We start from the raw sequence: 17,678 nt of genomic DNA on the forward strand, positions 1-17,678 counted from the left end.
GAGGAGACAAACAGAGTGGTAGAAATAAACACACACATGCCGGACGAACTGGATGGATTTCACAGTTCCCATGAACTCCTTTAAAACAAGTGGGATGTTACCAGAATAACAGTTTAACAGTTGGAAAAGAATCCTGTGAAACAGAGAAACTGTTGTGAACTGAACTCATTCCTACAAAGATGGACTTTCAAAAAAACAATACACACAAAAAAATAAAATCCCCACAGCATTGCTAGCTCACGTTGAAATGCTCCCAACCATGCGGACGCTGTAATTATTCTGATCCATTTCATGGGCCGCTAGCTATTTGGATACAGAGGAGTGATTTCACGCGGAAAGCGTCGTCCCATCAGATTTGATGCGAAGCTGCTTTGAGGCTTCTTCTTGCACTGGTGCAGCCATGTTGTACACGAGGAGGAAGAAATAAACTCACACTCTCTCTCTCTCTCTCTCTCTCTCTCTCTCTCTCTCTCTCTCTCTCTCTCTCTCTCTCTCTCTCTCTCTCTCTCTCACACACACACACACACACTCACACACACACACACACACACACACACACACACACACACACACACACACACACACACACACACACACACACACACACACACACACACACAGGGGTTATTATCATGATTACATTTCGCCTCTGTGAGCTGAGCATCTTCGTTGGAGCTCGTCACAGTGACTTTGACCCAGACACCACTTCCTGTCTAGCCTTCATGTTTTTAAGGGATATTCTGTGACTTGTTTGAATAAAAACTTCTTTTTTTTTTGTTTTTAATACTGCTAATAGCCGTTGTGTGTGAAGGTATTTCAAGAAGTTTCTGGTTTGTTTAGAATGAATAGACGACTATGAATGGACAAAGAAAGAACCTCCCCTTATAGACACGTACTTCATCAGCAGAAAGCCCCAAAAAAACAAAAACAAATTACGTCTCTGGCTGCTGTCGGCAAGTCTGCTGCCAGCGCCGCGACGAATAATCCCTGTAATGATATTATCAATTCAGAGTCCCAAAGTACTTCACGAGCTCCTCAAACTCCACACAACCAAAGTGGTGTCACAGGTTTTCACTTTGGTGCAAAGCAGCTGATGAGATGCAGAGTGTCCAACACTTCATCTAAAGCACGGAGTACTCCATAACACCGACATCATTCATGTCTACCTCTCAGAACGGAACATAGGCCTCCGTCTGACAGGACGTGTGCACTACATTTTAGATTGCCTTTAAACATTACTATCACAGAAGAGTGAAAGAAACCATAACGCGTGTTCTGTATCGTACGTCATCAGAGCCACACAGTGGGCTTCCATGACGCCATTGTGTTGGTTAAAGATGTGCAAAGACATTATGATGTGAAGCATCGTAACCTTAAACTATTTCCATCACACTTTGTGTACGACTCCTGACTCAACTGGAGAGAGGAGAAGGCACGCGCCAACGCCATGCTGTCAATTTAGAAAAGGGTCGTGTTCATCTTCAAAGTGCTGCTTCTGATGCAAACCAGCTCACCTGCAAGGGATCCTTATGCAGCGTGCGTCTGTCAGTGACCCTGCGTATTCAAAGGAATCCTTCAATGACGTTCGGTACATTTAAATTCTGTTTCCTGTAGGTATAGCCAGCGTCGAGAGGTGAGTGGCAGCAAAACACAGCGTGAAGCTCGTCTTGCATCAGACAGAATCTATTCAGAAACACACTGAACACCAGCATTGCTTATTCTTATTCTTAAAAACTTTTTCCTTCCTCGGTTTGGCATCTGCTTCTCTGACACCCGTGGCCCCTCGGGGGCACGTCAGTGATCTCAGCCCCGAGCGAGATGCTGTTTCAAGGTAGACAGCTCATCAAGGTGAGTGACAAGTGTTGGGGGCGGGATCTTACAATTCCCCTTTTTTTTGTGCCTTGAGGTAAAAAGCTGCACACTGTGTGTGTTTTAACACTCACTAAATCTTCCACCTGGTTTATGTTGGGTAATGATGGAAGAATGGCCATGTTGTAATCAGGAGGCAGCTTTGAAGTAGTCACAGCTGTTCATCGACATCACAGCCCCCCATAACTCAGCAGAACAGCTGCTGGAATGGAGGTCTTTGCTTTTATTTTGTAACGCACCGCTGCAATAAAACACTGCGGTACAAATAACATGAGCAAACACGATGTCACAGAAGCAGTTGGGTTTGTGACGTACGGGAGACTTACATCCACAGGAACTGCTGCTTATTTCCAGGTTGTTATTTGACTTTCAACATGGAGGCCGAGCGACGCTACGTAGTAATTCAGTGTGCTCCGTGAGGACCACAGCAGCAACACACCGCTTGCTCTCTTTGGCTCCATACTCTTGTTTTGGACGACAGCCAGCTTGCGAGCTTTACTTTGGTGCTAGAAGTTTATCAGTCTGCAGCGCGCTGCCAGACTCTGGAGAATTATAGAACCTGTACATCCAAAGTGTAACGCATAATCAGAAAGATGCAGCTGGATATGAGGGCGAATTACGCTCCCGCAGAAGAACTTTAGGATCGTCTGACTACAAAGACTCACGCATGTTGTCCTGTAGTGTAGAACTGTACTTTCTATTGAGCAATGTGGGGGAAAGAGAAAACTAAGTGTGCTGAATTTGTTCACGTCTTCTTTAAACTTCAGTAGATGAATGAAAATGTATTTATGGCGGTGATTTAAACACTGGCTAGTTACATGGCATTCAATGGTGTTTCCTCCATGCAACCTCACACTAACACAACTACGGCTAAACTCTTAGTGAGAGATATCGAGATCAAAGTGTTGAATGTAAAAAGAACGTGTGTCTGGTGTTCCTGATGGGCTGCAGACCTCTAGATGACGTTACACTGCATTAGAGATGCTTGCAGAGACACTGGAATTGCTACTGAATAAATAAAATGTCAGTTGGAGCTGGAGAAAATGAACCAGAGAACTAGGGACCATCAAGCGATGGGACCGCGACGCCAAACCAGACTTGAACGTCACTTTCATTTGATCTCAACGACACACACCTGTAAACATTTGTGACCATCTTGCACGTTAGCGATGCCATCATGTCTACTGGCAGACAGACGGACATAAAAAAAAAACAAATGACTCCAAACCTCTTCTGTGCTAGTTTCCGGCTACAGTCGGTGTCTCCAGGACCACGTTTAACCATGACGACACACACGGTGAAAACACCACCAGACACATGCTGATGCGGCTGGTAAGGATAATAAACATTAAGGAAAAAGTCAAACGAATAAAAAAAAGACATCAATTAAAATGTAGTGAAGAGAAACAAAACTCCCCGTATCAAACCCCCCACCACCTCCATGTTACACCCACACAAAGTGCTTTCCCTCGCGTGGCCTGATTAGACCTCCTCTCAGGACCGTGTGGGCAGGGACACACTCCGCTTGATTGGGATCTGTTAGCTTTGTGGTACCTGGACAACTTTGTAATTAGTCCACAGACCCGATGTCACAGCAGACATTTTGCACCTTACGAGTGTTACAAATAACCAGTACGTCATGACGGAGTGGCACAATGCAGGAACTGAGCCCTGATTTATTGTATTATTACCATCTGTGCTTTTGCTTATTTGAGTCAAAATGTGACAAACGCCACCTTCCAATGCAGTCGAGTCGAGTACACTCGTACACGGCTTCCCGTGTCACTTCCACACGCAGGCAGTGGTTTCTAATCAGCCGGAACAATTGAAAGCACCTGTGAGGATGCAGGTCTTCACTGAGCCGTTAACGAGCACCACATGTTTACACTCAACGTGAACACATGATGTTCTCCCACTACTCAATTATACATGTAGCCAAAACATCTGCACAGCAGTCCCTGAGGTAATACGCTGCATGTATACGTAAAATAAAGGTTTTTCTCTTTCAAAAACCTTCTTCATGTCTTTTCACTTTTATTCATCCAAAAACATTTTTTTTTTTCCTTGTAAAGAATGAAATATTTAAATACAGGGCTGAAAAAATACATTGTAAGTGCATTCTTAAAGTATTTCCTGCAAACCTACAGAGAGCAAAGGAGGGGAGCCTTTGTGAAGCAGCACACTACGGAGCGAGGGGAAGCGTATCGCAGTGTGCATCAGTCTTAGAGTCTTACACACAGAGTACTAAGAACAAGGCCCGACCCTCTGACTCCCCCCCTCGGGGAGGGACCTGCGTCTCCGTGGCCCCACTAAGACTTACTGGAGCTGTGGCTTTGCTCCATGGTGTTGAAGAAGAGACAGACTCCCGCAGTCAGCAGCAGGTGCATGGACTCATACAGCAACTTGGGCGAAAAGACGCTCCATATGAAGAGATGGTACCGCAGAGTCGTCACCAGCACAATGTAGGCGGCGGCTGGCACCGACCGCAGCAGGGCCAGACAGTAGCAGCCGTGGCCGACTGCAACTGGGCTCCTGCGGAGAGGGAAAGGATTGGTTAGAGGGGGAGGAGAGCGCTGCAGGGGCAGCAAAGCAGGTGAGGAACTTCCTGTCGAGCGCCGCGGGGAAAAAAGTTTCGACGTGAGCCAAGGTCATCCTATGTTTTCTAAACGGCGATCAGTGAAGCTGCAGATCGCTTGATGACTCACACCAGGGAAAGGCCACATTTTGACTTTTCCTGAGCTTTTACCTTTATGCAGGAGAAGAGTCTGATCCAATTATCTTCTCACAATAATACGGATTGCTGCCAAGTTCTGATAAAGAAGTTAATGACTTTAAAAAACCTGCATGAATGGAGGAAGGGAGGGGAGCAGTGAGGAGATGATGATGTGAAAGCAAACACACGGATACACAAAGGCTTCTTTTGTGACGCGCTGAAACACAAGCAGAGCTAAGCACAGGGATGTGGTTCAGTAAGAAAAGCAGGCAGAGGACCAGCTGAGGGGGAGGAGCTTCAAGCTGCTTCCCAGGACAAGAGAAGTAGGAGACAAGGGAAGATGTCCAGTTTAACACACGCACACGCACACACACCTCTGTGTGAGTCTCTCTCAAAGGAAACTTCCACTTTATGAACTGTCTTGTTTTTGCAGAGTTGGATCATCGTTTAGTTGGATCAAACTTCAGACATCATTTGCTGATATCAGACAGCTTTAAAGGGACACGCAGTGATTACATTTGTTGGGGGATTAATAATAATAAGAACTTTTCTTTTTCTAAATATCCGAATAAAAGGCAGAGGACTTGTCTGATGCCTTGTGTTGCCCTAACGGTCCTGTTTGTAAGTCTGTGCTCAGACGACGAGAGATGAAGTTGGTGAGGATTACATAGTTTGAGCTAAATAATGAAAACAACCAGTTCATAATCCCACCAAGCTCCAACCATGAATCGGCGGATAAGCTCTTCAACTAGTGGCGAGTTCCACAGGACGGCTGTTTTGAAGACAGCTTGAGTTGATTTCTGCGCCGTACCTCAAAGAGCTGCTGAAATATTCACACGCAATCTCTGAGGAGATAATTCTCTCAGAGGAGCAGACAAGCGACGTCTCCGACATCTTCTTTAACTCACGGTTCTATAAATGAAGGAGGCGATAAAGACGCTCATCAAGCTCAACTTCAGCCTGATGTCATTTATCCACGGGGTGGGTAGAAGAGAACAGTCCTGGAACTAAATGACCAAGCTGGAGAATGGCCTGTGCAGAACTCAGACCAAAACTCTATTTGGTCTGAATAAATCCTTTCTTTCTGCCGTCATAACCGAGCAAAAGAACACGGTGTAAAATGAGCAGAATGAAAGATGAATGAAGCACTGATGGAGGAAGAAGATCCCACCTCTGAAAATCCTCCACACACAAACACAGCAGTACAAGTTTGATGGAGAGCTACGTCGCCCTTCACTGCATTGTATTTCATTTACTTATGTCAGGATCTCTCTTTCACAGACAGTTTTAATGATATTAATTAAGTAAAGTGGTGTTGATTGGCCAGTTTTGAAGATTTACAGTTATTCGCTGCAGCGAAACAATGAAAACATTCTCCTGGCCTTAATTAGAGTTCGACTGTGTCGAGGGAGGCCCGCTGAAAAGCTATTGATCAAAGTCCATTCTCCGGGAGCTGATGGTGCAGAGTGAATTCTGTAATGAGCGACTGTACACGAGACTATCGTGGAGTCTCAGAGTGCATATTACAGGTGGGGGCATCTGTGGACAGCGCCACGCTATAAATAACAACAGCAGAAGACGAAGGGGACGTAATGCTTACGAGCAGTGATTTCATGCGGCATCAGCTGCTGCAGCGGCCTCTAGAGGCCGCAGTGTTCACTGCAGCACACGCTGCGAGAGTGAGGGGCAGTACAGGCAACATACCAACATCCCGGGCAGCAGTTTGAACTTGTATTAAAGCTCAACACGTCTCAGGGGTTTTGTTGGTGACCGTAACGTGATTTTGCTGCTGTATGCGCGCCCACGCTTCAAGTGGAAAAGGAATGCCACGGCTTTGCTGTGCAGTCGCTTCAATCTCAGCTTACTTTTAACTGGTAGTGTGGTGCTGTGGGGAAGATGATGGGAGTCATTATGTTCAGCTCGGAAGCACGAGCGTCGAGGTTTTGACAACGTCTCGTCGTGGATCAAACCGTTTGGTCGCTAAATGAAAGGTTGAGAGGTCACCGACGGCACAGAGCCGTTCTCTGAAGACATCTGGAGCCAGCCATGAGCTGTTCTGCTCCAGAGTGTTGGGTGGCCAAATCAAAACCATCTTTGTCGTCTTTAGGCTCTGCTGCTGGCAGCGCCGAAAGTTTGAAGATGAATAGAGAGTTTTTTTTTTTTGTTTTTTTTTTTAAATCAGAGACCAGCTGAACTACTGAAATGTTAAACACTTCATATTCAAACGTGCGATCAAAGATTATTAAGAATACAAATCATGCTTGGTTATACACACCCCTCCTCTCAGTTCTCATTTGAGCTAACAAAGCTCTCTTTTGCATAAAGTAGAGACTCTTTCTGCAGCTTCAGATATATCCATGCATTTATGTTACTTCAAATTAAAACACACCTTTTATACAAACACCATCTTTTTGTCGAAATGGAGCGTTCTACTGTTGGCTCCATCAGCAGGGCAGCTGCTGCCCGGACACAGACCTCATCACTCAGCTCAGTGCTGGGGCCTCATGCCGAGGGGAAGCTGCAGTTGTTGGCTGCATTCGCACACACACAGCGACCCGGCTACTGGCCTCTCTCCAGTGGAGGTCTTGTGCAGGTTAAGCTGTTTACATGCATCTTTGGATACCCTCGCAAGCGGGTCTCCCTGTTGCCCCGAGTAAGCCAATTAACAGAGTATTGCTATGCACCTACGCTGTCCCAGCCACAGAGAGGATTCAGAGGGGAAAGTATGGAAAAAAAGAGAGAGACGGCCAACACGGTCGTAGGAACAGTGATGCTGCAGATGGCAGAGTGGCGCATGTTTAAAGGAGATCACAGTGGAGCAGTGGTTCCCAACATTTTGCTCGATGATCTCAAGCGATTGCACCACCTGCATCCCCGTTGCTCTTTCAAAATGAATTGGTGCAAACTGTCCTCACAGCTTTGTTAATGTGTCTTATATCATCATATACAGTGGGTACGGAAAGTATTCAGACCCCTTTAAATTTTTCACTCTTTGTTTCATTGCAGCCATTTGCTAAAATCAAAAAAGTTCATTTTATTTCTCATTAATGTACACTCAGCACCCCAACTTGACAGAAAAAAACAGAAATGTAGAATTTTTTGCAAATTTATTAAAAAAGAGAAACTGAAATATCACATGGTCATAAGTATTCAGACCCTTTGCTGTGACACTCATATTTAACTCACATGCTATCCATTTCTTCTGATCCTCCTTGAGATGGTTCTACTCCTTCATTGGAGTCCAGCTGTGTTTAATTAAACTGCTTGGCCTTGATTAGGAAAGGCACACACCTGTCTATATAAGACCTTACAGCTCACAGTGCATGTCAGAGCAAATGAGAAGGAACTGCCCAAGGAGCTCAGAGACAGAATTGTGGCAAGGCACAGATCTGGCCAAGGTTACAAAACAATTTCTGCAGCACTCAAGGTTCATAAGAGCACAGTGGCCTCCATAATCCTTAGAATGGAAGAAGTTTGGGACGACCAGAACTCTTCCTAGACCTGGCCGTCCAGCCAAACTGAGCAATCGTGGAAGAAGAGCCTTGGTGAGAGAGGTAAAGAAGAACCCAAAGATCACTGTGGCTGAGCTCCAGAGATGCAGTAGGGAGATGGGAGAAACTTCCACAAAGTCAACTATCACTGCAGCCCTCCACCAGTCGGGGCTTTATGGCAGAGTGGCCCGACGGAAGCCTCTCCTCAGTGCAAGACATATGAAAGCCCGCGTAGAGTTTGCCGAAAAACACATGAAGGACTCCCAGACTAGGAGAAATAAGATTCTCTGGTCTGATGAGACCAAGATTGAACTTTTTGGCGTTAATTCTAAGCGGTATGTGTGGAGAAAACCAGGCACTGCTCATCACCTGCCCAATACAATCCCAACAGTGAAACATGGTGGTGGCAGCATCATGCTATGGGGGTGTTTCTCAGCTGCAGGGACAGGACGACTGGTTGCAATTGAAGGAAAGATAAATGCGGCCAAGTACAGAGATATCCTGGAAGAAAACCTCTTCCAGAGTGCTCTGGACCTCAGACTGGGCCAAAGGTTCACCTTCCAACAAGACAATGACCCTAAGCACACAGCTAAAATAACAAAGGAGTGGCTTCGGAACAACTCTGTGACCATTCTTGACTGGCCCAGCCAGAGCCCTGACCTAAACCCAATTGAGCATCTCTGGAGAGACCTGAAAATGGCTGTCCACCAACGTTCACCATCCAACCTGACAGAACTGGAGAGGATCTGCAAGGAAGAATGGCAGAGGATCCCCAAATCCAGGTGTGAAAAGGTTGTTGCATCATTCCCAAGAAGACTCATGGCTGTACTAGCTCAAAAGGGTGCTTCTACTCAATACTGAGCAAAGGGTCTGAATACTTATGACCATGTGATATTTCAGTTTTTCTTTTTTAATAAATTTGCAACAATTTCTACATTTCTGTTTTTTTCTGTCAAGATGGGGTGCTGAGTGTACATTAATGAGAAATAAAATTAACTTTTTTGATTTTGGCAAATGGCTGCAATGAAACAGAAAAATTTAAAGGGGTCTGAATACTTTCCGTACCCACTGTACATCATCTTTTTATGAGCCTTCCACGTAAACACACTCCTGGATGATTATCACCCATAGGGTGACTTTTTAAACTGGCACTCACCGGTCTCTCTGTGAGCTGAGGTAGCAGACGAGGTGACACGCCCAGAGCAGGGGCCCCGCGTAAGTGCTGAGGGCCGTTAAGAAGACGGCAGGTGCCTCCACGTAACTCTCCAGTCCGACGAAGCCGACGGAAATGTCGACGGTGGCGATGTTGTTGGAATTGCCCTGCGGGAGCACAGAATAAATCTTATTTTAGCATCGCAGAGGGCACGGGAGTAACGCACTCTGTACACAGACAACAAGAAAGGAGAACACAAAGATTGTGTGGGGGCGAAGCTTTGTAAGCGTTTCGGAGCTCTAAAGAACCGGCCCTTTGCTTTATCATCATTACTCAGAGCTTTCTGGCGACTTCCCAGCGGCCCAGTTGTTGTTTGTGTGTTTTCCAGTCCCTGACCAGAGCAGCACACACGGCGAACCGTCTGCAGGTGGACTCTTGTTAGAGAGACTCTGTGCCAGCACCAACGCTTGGGTTTTTCCCCGGATTATTTAGCTTTTGAGCCAGTTTCCAGTTTGTAACGAGCAGTAAACTGAAAACATTAAACCTTCCTAACCTGGTTTTATTTTCCTTCTTCATCTCCAGCTCTAGAAGACCTTTTCACTGCAATGCAATCAGGATTGATAGCGACAATATAAAGGGTGTTTCTTTAGTGCTGTGAAAATATGCCTTTGCTGAAAAGCAGTAATACAGCGCAACACTAAAAAGATGTGAAGAAACATTTCATAGCCTTAAAATGTATTTTAAGGATTTTCTTATGAGCTTGTTGTTTCATCACAAGCTCCACCGGCCTCTGAGAGAAATCATTACAGCTTTTTGAAAATGAAAGAATTTCAAAATACATAAAGTTATCCGTCTTGGGCCAGTGCAGAATACATACTAATAAATAAGCAGGTTATTGTTAGATTATTTGAGGGGCTCTTAACTCCGGTGAGTCTTAAGACGTTACTGAACCCAAGTATGATTGTTCTCTGGACAATTCCTTTGTCACAGCCAGAGTAATCCATGCTCACATCTGTGCTGCTCGGGTGCTCCATGTGATTTCTGGTTGGCACTTTGGTGTTATTGAAATCACCTCCCGTGAGTCCTGTTCACGCCTCGGAGCCTTCAGAGGAATCAATCGACCCCGAGGCGTTGATCAGCACATCTGAGAAACACCGTTTGCTCGTTCGCTCGCATCTTTTCCTACAAAATCCAAATGGGCTCATTTACAGTTCTGCGTTGTATAATTAGCAAATTCCACGGGCGTAACAAGTGATAATTAAATTCAACATTCACTGTGATGGAGGTCTGCTGTGGCCTGCTCCACCCTGAACATGCACATACACAAGGACGAGAAAAAAAACATCAGGGAGATGAGCAGAGATCAAGGATGTCTTTCCCGTTTCATTTTGAAAGCAACGATGAGCCACGAGCAGCAGCACATCAAGCCGCCTGTGCACACATCTCTGATCACAGAGGGAGAGAACATTAACAGCTGCCTCCGTCTCAAACAAACACGCAGTGAATATCAGTGAGCAGGTTGGAGGCTGCATATGGAGATATTAGACTCGCTGTGATCTTTCAAATGTGCGGAGCGTCGGTCTGCATTGGCCAATAAGTTGTGAGAAGAAAAACAGAAGCGCCACAAATGTTTTAGAGTTAAAGTTCAGACTAAACTGTCTGTCTCACCGAACACAACGATCTATTGTAACTTTGTGTTTGCTGGAAGTTCAGGTCACTTCTGAGCTGTAAAAACACCCTCGTGATGATTCATATTTCACACAAACTGGCTCACTTGTGAAGCGTAGACACCTCCTCCTTTCTGCTTCTTACCGACCGTCTGGCTTTGGGACGGCGACAAATCCACAGAAAGCAGAGTCTCACTCGTCCATCGCTTCAAAATGATCAGACAGCCAAGACTTCCACCGCGAGACAGTTAATTCATCACGTGATGCGGTTTATGCGACGCTAGCAATGTCTGCGTCTGAGGTTACCTGAAAGATTTCTCATAATCCTCTTGTGTTTTTTGTGTGTTTATCAGCTGCCAAACCACAAGGAGACTGAAAACAGTTTTCTGCCAATATCTACAGGAAAGCCTCTGAAAAGAGCAAGAGTCTCACAACGCTGATCAATGTGCAGCTCGGAGCTCACTGATCAGCTGTAGCAGCGCTCGCTGATCAGATTGTAATTCAACATAGTTGTGATTATTGTGCACGACACCAGTTTGTTTTTGTTTCGGAGCAAGCAAATTGAAATCACATGTCTCCGCTTTACGGATCCATCATGGCTACAGCTTCGTCGAGAACGTTATTACTCAAAGGTCTGCAATTACATGCCTGGGCGATCGAGGCTGAACATTGTCTGGTGGTGGTCTAATCCCGAGCCCATCATGCTGTTAATGACCTGAGGGGTGACGAGGCTTATTGAATTGTTAGCGATGCATAAGTTCGGCGTTGACAGAAGCGAGCCTCTGCTAACCAGATCTCGGTCCTGGGTGGAGGCTCAATCAAAAGGCAGGTATCACATCTGCCTTTGAGGAGCATTCAGAGCTCGTAACGCACTCATCCACAGGAAGCAACTAGTCCAGCTGGCCTTCATGCCAGGAAGTAATATCATTTACACAGAAACACTCCCTCTGCTCAGAACTGCTCCTCTTGCAGTAGCAAACACTTTATCAGTGGTGATAGCTTTCCTAAATGTTGCTACACTCCGTGTCAGGGCGTTAAATTAGATGTCTCTTCCAATCAGACGAGGAAAACTTGCTTTCTGATTTGTTGTTCCCTGAACTTTTCGTAGGTATGGGAGGAGGTGGTTTTGACTCTTCACACCTCTGTTCTTTTGGCGTCAGCACCAACAGATCTGTGGAATGGTTGTAATTTGTACACTGGTTTGATTGTTTGTTTTTTTAATGGCAAGACTTATTTCTGGCTTTGCTCCAGGGTGGATTCAATCGGTAAAGGTAATTTGGAGAGGTTGGTAGGGGGGCTCAAACAAGCTTGTCTGAATTTAACAACTAACATTTAGCGGCCCCATTTACTGTTATTACTCTCAAGTTAAAACAGTTGGTAATATATATGAATAACACTGTAGGGAACATGTAACTTTGAGATGTTGGTGTCTGGCCACTCAAATATCAAGAAAATTATGATTTTCTCAAAAAAAAAAGAGCAAGATTTTGATGTTCTATCACAGGGGTCACTAATAGGCGGTCCGGAGCCGGACCCAAACGCTGTCCTATCCGGACCCAGACGCATAACCGCTTCCATTTTAACCTGCACAGCTTTTCTAACCTTTACGACACTCGTTCAGCCGTCTGGGAAACACACCAAACAACTGCATGTGTTGTAAATTATCTCACGCGATGCTACTCGGCCAATTGAATATATATGTAAGTAAGTAAGTGAGTGAGTGAGTGAGTGAGTGAGAGAGAGAAAGTCATTTCACATGGTGCGCTCTAAAAAGAGAAGAGTGGACCACGAAAACAGAGCTTTTAATAAAGAATGGACGGACTCTTATTTGTTCATTCTTCCTGCTGGCACTACTAAACCACTCTGTCTCATGTGTTCAGATATCGTGGCCATTATTAGAAGCGCCGATGTGAAACGCCACTACGAGACCAAACGTACATCTTTAGACCAAACACTCCAGTCTGAACTGAGGGCAAGATGTTGAGATGTGTACAGATTGTTTATTATAAAGTTGACTGAGACCGTTATGATGTGAAATGGATTTAACAAAAGAGAAGAAAAAAGTTCACTCCAGCCAAACTTTCATTTTCATTCATTTTTCTAATTCTACATTACTTCTAACACCTTTCACTGCTCAACTGGCAGTAACACTCAACAAAAAGAAGCTGCAGTTACACCTCCCCGACATTCCTTAGGGTGGATTACCTGGAAGTAAAAGAAGGCCTGACCAAACCAGTAGTGCATGATGGTGGTTTGGGCTGCGTCGTAGTGGAGCTTCTTCCAGATGAACTGAGCCATGAGCGTCTGGATCAACAGGCAGCAGCACAGGACCGGCAGGTTGTGAGGGCGAAACAGCAGCGAAACCAACAAGACCAAGCCGCTGTAAATCTCCCACAAGCCCCTGCTCTTCAGCTTGGCATCGGCTGAGACGATCTGGGATCGCAACAGGTCTTTGGTGCCGGTGAAGAAGATGCCCAAGATGAAGACGTAGACAAAGCGGGCCTCCATTGTTCCCCTAAAGGAGAAAGATTACAGGCGGGGTCATTTTTTTATTTTTTCTTGCATTCGCAAGTAAGCAAGCATTGATTTTCCTCCACAAAACTCCTCGTCCAATATTCAAGTAAGTGTGGTAAGTGAGTCTGGGAGGTGGAGTCTCTGGCAGTCCTGCTGTACCTGTCCATGCATTCAGCAATTACATATCCACATGCTGTGGTTTGGAGGTGTGAGGAAAATAATTGAATTCAGACTTTATATACTGAATGATAAAAGAAAAATGCTTCTTATCAAATAAAGGTGACAACAAAAGCTGTACAAGCTGTACATCAGCATCAGTAACAGCAGATATGGGAAACGGAGTGTAAAAGCTCAAAACAATACATTTCATTTGTTAACCTTAATTTGTAGAAACAAGTTTGGGACTTTGAACATTTGAACAGTCATACCTGCATATTTCAGTCAGACCTTTGTTGTAATACCTTTTCAAAGTTCACTCCTCCAATTAATTTCCTAACGCTGCCTCTTGTTCGACAGGTTTCTTTATATTCCTGTAACTCATAACCCTTCTTTCATTCAGTATGCAGTGTGTCAATGTAACATTCATAATTAAAGGTGTGAGACTGGAAGACAGAACGAATCACTGGAGGAAAACAGACTTTCACGCCCATCACTCTGTCGGTTGTACTTTCTGCATCACTATTTTTTTTTTTTTGAGGAACCTGTCAACAAATTCTTTCAGCCGATACCGATATCAAAACTCTCTTTTTTTCACAAGTTATAAATAGTAAGAACAGCAACAACCACATGTTTTCATTGGTATTTCAGAGACTAATCTGTCTGTTTTCACAGGAAGCACACACTGTAGTGCCATCGTTGGGAACATGTCAGCAGGATAAACCGAGTACAGATATTTTCATTAACATTCAGTTGCTAGGGCAACAGCTTCGGTCCAAGATCACTTCCTGTGAGCTGCTGCATTCACAAACAGGAAACACAAAGGGCCCCATATGAAATGTTCGAGTGTGCACTGTTGAAGCATAGGTAACATTAAATACCATTTCTTAAAATAAAAAACGCCAAGCCAAATGTAAGCTAAAGGGTAGCCTTACTGCCAGCAACCTAACCAAAGCATTTCAGCCCGTTACCGGTTATATGTGTCAACACTGGAGTAAGATAAGATGGCATTTTGAATTATGAGTTGAGAAACTCAAAACTCTAAATTCCCATGAATAATTATTTAGTTGCATTTGAATATACACTCAGTTGTCAGTTTATTCGACTTATATCTAAAACTAATGCAGCCTGATAATGAGAGGAACATTATAACCTTCATGAAGGTACAGTAGAATGTATAGCAACGCAGTGGTGTTAGACTACATGACTAGATAAACTGAGTCTTCTCAATTTATATGGCACAAAAAAAGGACAGGTTGGGCCTTTCATTTTGAATTTACACAAAGACGTTTATAATTTTCCATTTTCACAACATCGTTTCACAGAACATGACATGTTTGTCAGTATTAAAATCAAACGGGTGTTTTCAATGATTAGACCTTTAGTCAGTTAAAGTGGGTGGAGCCTCGCTGGGTGTAACGTGATGTCACAAAACTCGATGGACCAATAAGAATGATAACAAGGTACGATGTTGATTGAGGAGGGAACATCAAACCCTGCGCTGCTGCTTAGCACGGCGGTGTTAGCAAGCTAACTAGCCAGCTGTCCATTAGTTAGCTTGCTTGCTAACTCCACAACGCTTTAATCCCGTGTGTGGACAAGGCATCGACTTTTTAAACGTTACTCATTCATTCCGGCTCTCTGCTTTGTAATGTTACTACGCCACTGCTTGTTTTAGACTTGATGTAAGTCAGTTTAGTTTATACGAAAGTTAGCCTGCTACAAATGTCTCAATGACAACAGTACAAACAAAAATAAGCCGCCACTCTGACCATCATGCTACGTTGATTTGAATGGGAATGTCCGCTCTACTCCCATTTTATATCTATGGTACAAGTACACTGTGGTGGGAAGAGGTCTCATCAGACAACATGAGTGAAAACACCAGTGTGAGCGGACTATGGCTACATTAAAAGGGTTGAACAGAGTTGTAAAAGGTGTTCTGTAACTTTAACTTCTGCCTCTATGACAAGTCTACTATGGTTCCTAGTTGTGAATGTTTATGAGTTAATAAAGCAATACAATTTACAAACTGGTTGATTTCAATGATGAGTAAAATTGTTCAAATAAAGCTTTGTCATTCATACCGTTTGTTGTTTGTTTGGTCGACTGTCTGGTTATTTAGTTTTGGCTGATTAGACCCAAACATTGTTTCTAGTTTCTAGGATGTGAGCTTTGTAAGCTCTGAATTCATAGCAGCAAGATTCACCACAGATTTAAGGCTCATAATGCATGCCCTGTAACTCTGGGTCTTAAGTCTGAAGCTGCTACAAGGTTAAAACTACAAGGTTTCTATAAAGGCTTACTCCACAAAAATCACTTCCCAACTATCAATAATTGATATGCTCAAAAAGTCCCAAATTGAAGCTTTAAAGGAAAAGTGCTTTCGATTATGAAGGCAATTACATTTAGTCTAATTTCCATTTCAGGCATTCAGCGTATGCTCTTATCCACAGAAACCTAAATGGAGAGAGCTTTTTCTCCTAAAATCTGCCCTTTAATTACATTTACTAATATAGTAAATTAGCCCTCAAGAAAAAAGAAAGCAGACAACAAAAGAGACGTTAGAGCTCTGGTGGTGATAAGTTGTTTTATTCTATTTCAGCATGGATGGAGGGGAAATGAAGAGCATTAAGAGCTAATGAAGTCTAGGGAGCCACTGAGTTTGAGGAGTTACAGCCGGAGGACACTGAAGCTTTTAATTGTATTCTCTGCAAACATGAAGCGATTAACCCAGTCATCAATACAATGTATTTTTTTTATAATTTCACCTATTGGCCACACAGTACCCCATATAATAACTAACATGAATATGAAGTAGCTTCTGGTCATTTTTCCAAACGCTAATTGCTAAAAAGCTATTTACACATTTTGGAAACCTAAGCATGACATTACAAATGTCAAGAGAAGGCTTACGCAGAGCAAAGGGACATTTCTTTTGCAGCAGGATGCAGTCAGAGCCGAGGAAGTGTTACGGGATAATAGCCGACCCTGAAGGAGTTGAGCAAGTATTGGACATGTATTATTAATCCGTGTGTTTTGTGGAAACCTGTTCCAACGGAGGGAAGGAGCAGCGTAATATGCTCCATGCAGCACTATTCTTCATTATTCACTACTCCCCTCACAATGTGGCAGGGATTGTATTCATCATTATTTCATGGGGAAGGAAACGTGGAAAAATCCTGGCGTGGATTTGATTTTATGCGAGGACAGCGATGGATTTAAGCTGCCGGGCTGACTTGTTAACTCGCGCGCTGGGTGGAAAGAATTGAGAGTATAAAAACTGCGTCACGCTCTTAATTGTCTTACAACTACAGGAAAACACATGAGATTTAGATGTGAAACATTCACAGATGCCTCCTGTGGTGAAACCTGTATATTTAACTCAGACTGCAGTGATAAGACACATCACTCTGAGGCAATAAGCCCCGAGACAAGGCTGAAAGGAAGCTTGTTTGCTTTGACATTTTCGATGCAAAAAAAAAAAAGAAAAAGCACAAGCCCTCCTCCTTGTTTGAGCCATAACACGATCAAGATTTGTGGTTCACAAAGTGTCTGCAGTCACTTCAAGTGTCTCCTGATTACAGTACATCACATAGCACAGCTTTGCACCAATCAGAGTCCTCAACTTTTCCAGCATTTACTTAATCATTTAGCTAACGGGGGGATTACGCAATCTGTTTCCATCAGACTCTACAGACAAAACAGCAGGGACTGCAACAACACTAAACAAGACTCCTGCAACACCCTCCTGTCAGCCTGTCCCCTTGAAGGACGGATTAACAATAAAGTCATGAGAGATGTAAGCAAGCTAATCGCAGCAGTTAGAGGAGCAGCATGTAACGATGCCTTCTGATCTGTGTGTGCTTGGTGGCAATATGCAAAGCATCTTGGAACTTCGTTCCAAAGGGAGGTTTTGTTCCAGACTACGGAGAGTTTAATTGTTGAGTCATTAGTATTGAACAACAATCCCAGCAGCCCTCCTCGGATACGTTGTCATTTTGTATCGAGGAGTTTGTAAAAGTCCTCCAACTGCCCTTTAGCGTGTTGCTGTTCAGACCACCGAAAACACACACACACACACACACACACACACACACACACACACACACACA

General features: G+C 44.1%; 1 protein-coding gene across 1 annotated transcript in view; it reads right to left on the minus strand.

Moving 5' to 3' along the window:
• Positions 1-554: 554 nt before the first annotated feature.
• Positions 555-17,678, minus strand: part of pigg (phosphatidylinositol glycan anchor biosynthesis class G (EMM blood group)) — a 56,893-nt gene continuing 39,769 nt past the window's right edge. The window contains exons 11-13 of the mRNA XM_031857700.1: positions 13,099-13,408; positions 9,230-9,393; positions 555-4,401 (exon numbers count right to left, since the gene is read on the minus strand). Coding sequence (XP_031713560.1) covers positions 4,179-4,401; positions 9,230-9,393; positions 13,099-13,408 — 697 coding nt within the window. The 3' untranslated portion in view covers positions 555-4,178. The remainder of the gene's footprint in view (positions 4,402-9,229; positions 9,394-13,098; positions 13,409-17,678) is intronic.

This window comes from Anarrhichthys ocellatus, unplaced genomic scaffold, assembly GCF_004355925.1.
Source record: "Anarrhichthys ocellatus isolate YVR2014 unplaced genomic scaffold, GSC_Weel_1.0 scaffold19, whole genome shotgun sequence".
In the NCBI taxonomy this organism is placed as follows: domain Eukaryota; kingdom Metazoa; phylum Chordata; class Actinopteri; order Perciformes; family Anarhichadidae; genus Anarrhichthys; species Anarrhichthys ocellatus.